Raw genomic sequence first — 9,970 nt, 5'->3', positions numbered from 1 at the left:
CTCTACTGCCAGGCATTGCATGAGCTGATACCCTACTTCTTTTCCAACAATAATACAAACTATGCTCGTTGGCTGCCTATTCACCTCAGGGACATGCTTACCCTAGAGAGTTCACACCAGAGTTGCACAAGGAGTTCAAGGCTGGCAACTTTGTTGTGCACAAGACCAGTCGCCAGTTCTCAGCAATGGCTCTTGACCAAGCTCATGAGCAGACCAATGCCTTTATAAAGGCTGATGGCGGAGCCATTGGGCTGACTGAAGATCCGTCAGCACTCAGAAGATGGATGGTGGCTGGCCCAGAGATCATCCGCTTGGTGTCTGCATACGAAACAGAGGTTCAAAGTAAGGAGTCTAATGAGCAGACAACACACCATGAACAAACACCTCATGCGCAGAAGACATTCTTAGAGAGAGTCAGCAAGCTGTCATTGGCTTTGCAACACTTGGGAAGTCCTTTTCAGGAAGAGAGCCAGGATCTGTATTCCATTGACAACAAAGACATTGCCCACCCCAGCTCAGCAGAACTTCTACAGACACACCTTGACAGAGGCCGCACTAAATTTCAGAAGTTTTCAGACTCTTTGGCAAACAATGCAGTCTCCTTCTATGAGCCGATAAAGAAGAACAGAACTGACTTCTTCAGGCAAGAAGCTGCTCCTGTAGAACAGTCAAAGCAGAAACTTCTGAAGGAGGATTGCCAGCTTTTCTCAAAGCTATTTATATCCTGTCAGAGCCGTGAATGTGATCTGCAGGAATTCTTCCAGCACGAGAATCAAACATTCCCAGCTTCCCTTAGTGAGGGTGGTAGGCTGTACACATGTCAGAAGTCTCAGCTGACCTCGGTCCTGGAGAGTCATGTTACACTAGAAGACAAAGAACCAAAGACTGATGTCCTCATTGTAGATGGATCAGCTTTGGTCCATGACTTGCCACCAAAGAAAGGAAAGACCTTTGAGGGCTATGCACTTTGCGACTTCTTGCCTGTGATACAATCCTATAGCAGCAAGTACACATCATCACATCTTGTATTTGATGTATACAATACATCCAGCCTCAAAGCTGAGACCAGGCTCCAACGTGGTCAAGGAGGAAGGCACAAGGTGACAGACAAGAACACAATTCCATCCAACTGGCGCAATTTCCTAAGACACGATGCCAACAAGACAGAGTTGTTCCAGTTCCTGGCAGACAAAGTTGCCCAGATGTCTGCCACAAATGTTGTCATTGCCACGAAAGGGTCTGCTGTCCTCAGCACTCATGAGGCTAGTCTTCAGGGACTGGAAAAGTGCTCTCATGAGGAAGCTGACACCCGCATCTTTCTCCATGCCAAATATGCCACAGAGCATGGAGCCAAGACCATCACGGTTAAAGCAAATGACACAGATGTTCTTGTCGTTGCAGTCAGTGCTTTCTCCACTCTCCACAATCTAGGGCTAGAGAAGCTATGGGTGGCATTTGGCCAAGGCCAGAGCCTGTGCTGGATTGCTGTGCATGACCTGTGCAACTCTCTGGGCCAGGAGAAGGTGAATGGCATGCTCTTCTTCCATGCGTTCACAGGCTGTGATACAGTGTCAGCCTTCGGAGCAAGGGCAAGAAGACCGCCTGGCAGACATGGAACATCTTTCCAGAGGCCTCCACTGTGTTCTCCAAACTGAGTCACTACCCTCTCAGAGTGGAAGAGAGTGACCTGAAGGTCCTGGAGAGGTTTGTCATACTTATGTATGAAAGATCCAGCACTGCTGGCACTGTGGATGAGGCTAGACTTGATATGTTTGCCAGAAAACAAAGGGCATATGAGGCCATTCCACCAACCAGGAGCTCTCCTCCAACACACCAAGCGTGCTGCGTACCAGGCTGGTTGTGTGTGGGGCAGGCCACCCAGTGTCAGCCACAGCCAGAGAACCCTGCTGAGTGGGGATGGCAAAAGTCTGGTGAAGCATGGCAAGTCCTCTGGACAACCAACTCGCCCTTAGCCAAGAGTTGCCAACAGCTTACAAATGTGGATGCAAAGCAGGCTGTCGGGAAAGGTGCAAGTGCTACAAGCTGGGTCTTCCCTGCACAGCTCTGTGCACTTGCAAATGTGAAGTCTAGATAAATATTGCCCTCTCTTCAGTAGATAATCTAGCTTGAGCATCCAACGTGTCATGCTATGCCTACCTTCTTATCCTCGAATTTTTCAAAGGTGTAGGTTGAGAGACCTATACATAGATTGGTTGCGTTTTAGTCCGTATTTCTCTTCTTTTCTTTTTATGGTTACAGTCTTAGACACAATGTTGTATGTGACCATACCATTACTATTTCAGTTGAAAATAGCATATTAGTTAAACTGTCTGATCACATGAATATACCATTAAATAAAAACAGTTGGTCTCTATGTCTCTGCTAGCGCTGTGGATAGAAAAAAAAAAACTTTTATGGCAACCATTTTGTACGCCATCTTGGTTACAATTCATTTAGTAAGGGTTTTCAATAAAATGTGTGGTATGGAACATTTTATAACCTAAAAGTCGAGGTTTAAAAAAAAAACTGGCATATTCCATCCAATAGATGCTCCCAAACCAGTGAATCTCAACATAGATGGCGGCCATTTTGAAAAATAGCCGCCATCTTGGATTTTCAGGTGGCCAGCGCCCTTTTCTAAGAGAGCGTAGTCTTAGGAATGTTTGTGCCAAATTTCATGCTTGTTTCACTATCTGAACGATTTTTACAGCAATCTGCTGCACTAAGATGCAGTCTGGCTTCTACCGAAGCGCAAAGTACTAGATCTTCATTTCTTGGTTCTTGGCTTGAAGGTTGACCTCTTAATTGATCTTGGGGAAGGTCGCAAATTCGTGTGAGGCCTGGGTTGGATCTTCTGTCCCCCTCCATGAAAGGGGAGAGAACGACTTCATAGTCGTGGCTGGGGAGTCTCTCGGATGTTTGGTGGATTGCACCAGCAGATCGTTGGTAGACTTCTTCTGAAGCGATGTCAAGATCTCTTGCACTAAGTCTTGTGGGAACAAATGAGCTTTGTCCAGAGGTGTGAACAGCAGAGTCGACTTTTGAGTAGTAGTCACCCCTTTGGTGGCGAATGAACACCACCATTCCCTCTTTTGAAGAACACATTGAAAAAAGAGAGGCGAGTTCAGCTGAACTGTCCCTTACTGCCTTGTCAGCACATGACAGTACTTCCAACCAGTCTGTTGCAAGATCCCGCCAGTGCAGGACAATCCTCAATCTTTTTGGCCAATGCCCCAAAAGTCTAGTTGAGGAAGCTGTTCACCTCTAAAGGCTTAAATAGGTTCTTAGTCAAATGGTCCAACTAGGGGAAGGAGAACATTACTTTCGCCAGTGAAAAGGCTTATCAACGTGTCGCATCTACCAAGCCAGAGAAGTCACCTAGGAGGAGGCAGAAACTCCCAGAGAAGGAGCTTCCCTGTTGTCATAAAAATGGTAGCGTCTCTTGACCAACTTGTAGGGCAGAAAAGCAAAAGTTGCTTTACCCTGATCCTCTTATAGGCTAACCAGACGTCTGTCTCTCAAAGTACCTTCTTTGCGGACAAGGAGAGCACTAATTTCGGCAGGTTCGCATTATCTGAGAGACGTTTTCTCATTAGAAAAGTTGAAGCAGGAGATACCAGAGCAGGAGGAGTAAAGAAACTCGGGAAATTATCGAGAAAATATCGTAGTACAGGCAGTCCCCGGTTGTTAGCGGACTCGGTTAGTGGCAATCCGGTTTCACTTCGGTTTTCAAAAATATTCATAAAAATACAGTTTTTTAAATGAATTGATGTCCGGTTATCTGCGCCGAAAGCGATGACAACCGGTTATCGACGCCGATAACCTATTAACTTAGCCAATAACTAGTTATCGTCGGCAATAACCAGTTATCGGCTGCATAAGATACCCCCTCGCAGTAGACAGGAACTCGTTTCTGAGCGTACTGTAACTACACTTGACCGGAGAACAACCTGCCTGCTGCTTGGGTCAATTGCGCATGCACGCAGCGGAAGAATACTGTACCAAACAACCCACAGCCTCAGAAAGCATATTTTCATCAATCTGTGTGTCCCTTTCACTGGGATAGGTAGTGCTGACTCTATTGCCGCCATAACGACTTTAGTGAATTTAACATGAGTCTTAAATGCCAGAATCCTACAGTCGACGGAAATGCCAACAAGAAAAGGAAGTCAATCACGATGGAACTGAAATACGACATTGTTAAGCGTTCTGAAAAAGGTAAGACTTTTCTTTTTTCTAAGCTGTTCGGACCTGAGTATCCATTGCCATCATGCCGAGGTTTACTTGTAAGTTCATTGAATATGGCATTAAAAATGTGCAGAATTACTGTGCAGACCATAGTAAAGGATTAGGTATTTTAATTCCACATTTTTATAAAAGTTATTATATATTAGGGTAAAATATCTGGCTGTGACGTGATAGCATTTCCACCGATGGTATATGCCCCTCTACCAAATAATGCATTCACAAAGACTTCACATGGTTATATATTATTAATTTGGCAGTTAATTATGACACATTTTGTTAATAAAACTTCAATCTTTGGCAAGTTTTCTCAAAATTTCATTCTCTTGTGGTTTGACCAAGTAAATACCAAATGAAAATGTGCAAATCCTGGGCGCTATTTTGCCCTACTGTATTTTATAAGTTTTCATGCTTTTATATATGTATAATAATATGAGAATGTATTACAGCGTACTGTACTGTATTTTTGTTTTTGTACATAAATATGTTTTTGTACATAAATACGTATGCCCATTCATGATCAAGAAAAAGAGGTTGTTCAGTCGAGCTGGTTTTATGAAATACATATCACAATCCCTGCTCTTGTGATCAAGAGATGAGATTATTTAGTCACGCTGGTTTGATAAAATGAATTCATTAACATACTAAAACATATCAGACATAACTGAGAGTCATATTAGGATTGTTTTGTGGAAGTTACTTTGTTAACGGCACATTAGCATGTCTGCCACCGCCTGACACTCTTCCAAATAATGCATTTACAAAGACTTCACATGGTCATATATTATTAATTTGGCTGTTAATTATAACACATTTTGTTAATAAAACTTCTATCTTTTGCAAGCTTTCTCAAAATTTCATTTTCTTGTGGCTTGACCAAGTAAATACCGAATGAAACTGCAAATTTAGGTAGCGATTGGTGTGTCCTGGGCGCTATTTTGCCCTACTGTATTTTATAAGTTTTCATGCTTTTGTGTGTATAATTTATATGAAAAATGTATTACAGAGTACTGTATTGTATTTTTGTTTTTGTACATAAATATGATGCAAAGGCAATACGTATGCCCATTCATGATCAAGAAAAAGAGGTTGTTTAGTCGCGCTGGTTTTATGAAATACGTATCGCAGTCCCTGCTCGTGTGATCAAGAGATGAGGTTATTCAGTCATGCTGGTTTGATAAAATGAATGCGTTAACATACTAAAACATATCAGACATAACTGAGAGTCATATTAGGGTTGTTTTGTGGAAATTACTTTGTTAACAGCACACTAGCATGTCTGCCAGCGCCTGATGCTCTTCCAGATAATGCATTTACAGAGACTTCACATGGTTTTATATTATTAATTTGGCTGTTAATTATAACATTTTGTTAATAAAGCTTCTATCTTTTGCAAGCTTTCTCAAAATTTCATTTTCTTGTGGTTTGACCAAGTAAATACCGAATGAAAATGTGCAAATTTAGGCAGTGATCGGCAAGTCCTGGGCGCTATTTTGCCCTACTGTATTTTATAAGTTTTCATGCTTTTGGGTGTATAACTTATATGAAAAACACATTACAGTGTACTGTACTGTATTTTTGTTTTTGTACATAAATATGTGTCCATTTGCGTGATCAAGAAAAACAGAGGTTGTTCAGTTGCGCTGGTTTTATGAATACGTATGGTTGTCATGCTAGCATATCTACCACTGCCTGACACTCTTACAAAAAATGCATTTACAAAGACTTCACATGGTTATGCACTGTATTATTAATTGGCAGTTAATTATAATACACCTTGTTAATAAAACTTCAGTCTTTTCCAAGGTTTCTTAAAGTTTCATTTACTTGTGGCTTGACAAGATAAATATCGAATGAAAATACTGTACAGTTTGCATGACACACATCCAAAAATATGCATTTACATTACGTACAGTACTGTACAAAGACTTGACATGCTTACTATACAGTACAGTACAGTACACAGTATTTTATTTCAGTAGGCAGTTAGGGTAACTCACTTTTTTAATGAAACTTCAATCTTTAGAAAAGTTTCTTAAAGTTTCGTTTCCATGTTGTTTGATCAATTAAATATTGAGTGAAAAGGTGCAAATTTAGTAATCGATGTGTCATGGACAATATTTTACCCTATTAAAGATTACTGTATATTTACGTCCCGGTCTTTTCAATGTACAGTGTACTACTACAGCACAGTACTGTATGCAGATTAGGGGGACAATATGTAATTCTAATTTTTAACAAATGCCCGGCATGGCTTAAGCTAATGCTTTTCTTTCAGGTGAGACGAACACTGAAATCGGCTGTGCCCTTGGACTTAGCAGAACTACTGTTCAGTCTATAGTCAAGGATAAGGAATGTATTGTACAACACATGAAAGGTGGTGCTTCGATGTTGGCTGTTACTCATGGTGCTGCTACTATATTAGGCAAGCAACATAACCCCAACCTCATGGAGATGGAGAAGTATTGATGGTCTGGCTCGAAGACCAAAACCAACGTAACGTTCCAGTGAGCCTTGGTATTATTCAGAAGGCTAGGCAGTTGTATGAGGCAGTAGTGCAGAAGAAAGGGGAGGGTAGTGGAAGTGAACCATTTGTAGCCAGCAGAGGCTGGTTTAATCGTTTCAAGGTTCCAGCAAGTTTGCACAAGGTTTTCCTAGTTGTCTCGCTGAAATCATCAGGGATGGAGGCTATACTGCTGACCAAGTTTTCAATGTGGACGAGACAGGCTTATTTTGGAAACGTATGCCTAGCCGTACGTACATATCCAAGGAGAGGACTGCACCAGGCCAATAAAGTCAGTAAGGAGAGGCTGACTTTACTTCTTGGGAGCAATGCTAGTGGTGACTTCAAGCTGAAGCCCTTGTTAGTGTATCTGGCTGAAAATCCAAGGGCACTTAAGGGAATTTTCAAGCCTCAGCTCCCTGTCATGTGGAAGGTTAACAAGAAGTGGAAGGTTAACAAGAAAGGCTGGGGCACTGTTGCTATCTTCGAGGAATGGTTTAATGATCACTTTATGCCAGCAGTTGAGAAGTATTTGGAGGAGAAGGGTCTGGAATTTAAGGTCCTGCTGGTGTTGGGCAATGCCCCTGATCACCCTATTAATTTGGGTGAGATTTATCTTGAAGTGAAGGTAGTCTACCCTCCACCAAATACCACATCGCTTCTACAGCCGATGGACCAGGGAGTCATTGCTAGCTTCAAGGCGTACTACACCAGGAGGACATTTTGCCATGTCCTCAGGGTCACTTTAAATAGCAGTGACAAGTTGGATGTCAAGCGAGTCTGGAAGGGCTACAGTATTTTAGATGCTGTAAAAAACATCGAGTCTTCTTGGAACGAGGTCCAGAAGTCCAATTTGAATGGGGGCTGGAAGAAGCTGTGTCCAAATTTTGTGATGGACTTTACAGGCTTTGAGGAGGGAGAGAATCTTGATGTTGTGAGAAAGAGCATTGTTCACTATAGCAAGAAGCTTAATTTAGAGGTGGAAGATGAGGATGTGAACGAGCTGCTGGAATCCCATGGAGAGGAGTTGTCATTAGAGGACCTCATTGAACTAGAGAAGCAGATGATCGAGGAGGAGGAAGAGGCACCAGCCCCAAAGCCCAGGGCATTAAGTGTTACAGCCTTGTCACAAGCTTTGGCCTACTTTGAGCAAGGGCTGATATTGATCGAGGAACAGGACCCTAATGTGGAAAGGTTCACAAAGTTTCAAAGAGTAATTCAGGATGCTCTAACCTTTTACAAGGAGACTGTAAGGGAGAAGCAGATGAAAAGAAGCATCCAATCTCAGCTAGAGATTTTTGGCTTTAAGAGAAAGTCTCCAGTACCACCTGCAACTCTTAACCCAGGTAAGGAATTCTTCACTTTTTTTTTTTGTCACTGTCCTGTAAAATGTTTTATAAATTAATAAATTTTAAACTGTACCGTACTGTACAGTACAGTATGCAGTACATTACGATTCACCCCATCATTTTTATCATTCTTATTATTGCAGAAGAAAAGTCCTGTCCTGATTCCACTGCACCTGACATAATAGAATTACCTCCACCAACCTCTCCTGGTAAAAAATTTTTTGTCTTTTGTTTTACTGTACAGTACAGTCCTGTACATACTATATAAATTGTTTTAAACTGTAAAGTGCTGTACCTGTACAATATACTGCTGTACTGTATGTTATTATACATATATTTATGTAGTACTGCTGCATAACCTAATTTTTTTTCATTATCATTCCAGAATTGAGCCACCACCTTGCAAGTGATGACCCTCCACTAATAGACCCACCAGCCTCTCCAGCTCTATTTGGTAAGGAATTTTTTTTTTTTTTTACTGCAGTACATATGTACCTGTAAATTGTTTTATACGGTCACACGTTTTTTCGTTGTGCTTTTAATCTTGTGCCTTTTTGCATCATTATGGCTTCCTCACAAGGTCTTTCGTCACCTAAGTTGAGTACCAGTATTTCGTTTTTTAGTTGAGGCGTTTGAGGCTCCTTATTTCCCTTTAGTTTAATAATTAAAGGGATTTATAACGCCCGTCTCGATCTCCTCTCGCAGCCTCACGTGACCTCCATGCGTGGTTCATGATCTTGGGTCGCCCTGTTTTTCGATCTTTCTCACGGTTCCTCATCGTGTTTAGGAGCATTTTCCTTTTCATGAGGTCTAATTAGTGATTTTGATTGATTAACGTTTGTTTCCCTTTGCTTCGAGATGAGGGCTGGTGTTTAGGCGTCGGGCTTCCCCCTCGAGCCTATTCGCCTTTTATCAATTCATTAACATGCCTTATTTTTGCCCTTCTCTTCTCTTAGCTTCTGGGAATTTTATTTACGTTAGTACTTTTAAGTTTTTTTGTTTTATCTTTAACCCAGTGTTCGGATGCATTTGATATTTGATGATTATCATGGATATTTCTTTTGTTACGAGGCGGCCATTTCCCTTCACGTCCACATCGTGTTGGGTATGGTCCTCCTCTTGTTTTGTTTTGTTATGTTTTTATTTTATCCTTTTTTATGGGTTGGTGTTAGCTTTGGATTTCCTTTTTGGGGCGTTAGGCTATGCCCCCCCTTTTTTCCATGAAAAGAGGGGGGGTGGTCGTTCATTCTTTTCGTTCACATGCCCTTCATAAGGTTTTGTGTTCGTATTTTCCAATGCGGCGCTTTCCTTAAGTTTTACTAGGGTCTTCTCCTTTTATGTTCCCTTCCCCTGTTTCGGCTTTTTGCGTAGGCTAATAAGCCTCTCGTTAAGCTGAAATAGCGAGGGATCTCATGTTGCTTCCCTCTCCCTGTTTCGGCTTTTCGCGTAGGCTAATGAGCCTCTTGGTTAAGCTGGGATAGCGAGGGGCTTCATGTAGCCTACCCTAGTTTGGTATTTACTTAAGGTTAGTTCCAGTTTTTGATTATGTCGACCCATCCTTTTCCCCCTCCTCCTCCCGAGTGCTCTCTCTTCCCCTTGATTTGTTTTCAATCTTGTTAACTTATCCAGGTTTATGAGAGCATTCCTTCCTTTTAGCCTATAGCCTATGCCCCCTTCCTCTGCATTGTTTGGCCTCTCCTTGGTACGGTCCTTGACTTTACCTATTTACTCTCCCTCCTGGGACTGTTGGTGGCCGGGAGGGCTTCCCCCTCTCCTGTCCACCATCTTTGGCCATCTTTATCTCCCTGTTCCCCCCATGGAGGAGGTTGTCCCTGTTCCTCTCCTGCTTCTCTCGCGTTTGCTGGGTAACGAC

General features: G+C 42.1%; 1 protein-coding gene across 1 annotated transcript; it reads left to right on the top strand.

Annotated features, from left to right (window-relative positions):
• Nucleotides 1-6,713: 6,713 nt before the first annotated feature.
• Nucleotides 6,714-9,734, top strand: LOC136825093 (tigger transposable element-derived protein 1-like). The gene is made up of 3 exons (XM_067081136.1): nt 6,714-8,094; nt 8,483-8,551; nt 9,727-9,734. The coding sequence occupies exons 1-3, from the start codon at nt 6,714-6,716 to the stop codon at nt 9,732-9,734; spliced, it is 1,458 nt and encodes a 485-aa protein (XP_066937237.1).
• The last annotated feature ends 236 nt before the right edge of the window (nt 9,735-9,970 follow it).

Source organism: Macrobrachium rosenbergii, chromosome 37, assembly GCF_040412425.1.
Source record: "Macrobrachium rosenbergii isolate ZJJX-2024 chromosome 37, ASM4041242v1, whole genome shotgun sequence".
Classification (NCBI taxonomy): domain Eukaryota; kingdom Metazoa; phylum Arthropoda; class Malacostraca; order Decapoda; family Palaemonidae; genus Macrobrachium; species Macrobrachium rosenbergii.
Note: the sequence above shows the minus strand (reverse complement) of the source record. Positions and strands in the feature narration are given on the sequence as shown.

Coding starts and splice junctions, on each gene's coding strand:
- LOC136825093 (XM_067081136.1), top strand. CDS start 6,714: ATGGTCTGGCTCGAAGACCAAAACCAACGTAACGTTCCAGTGAGCCTT. Junction 8,095..8,482: donor ACCTGCAACTCTTAACCCAG/GTAAGGAATTCT, acceptor TTATCATTCCAG/AATTGAGCCACCACCTTGCA.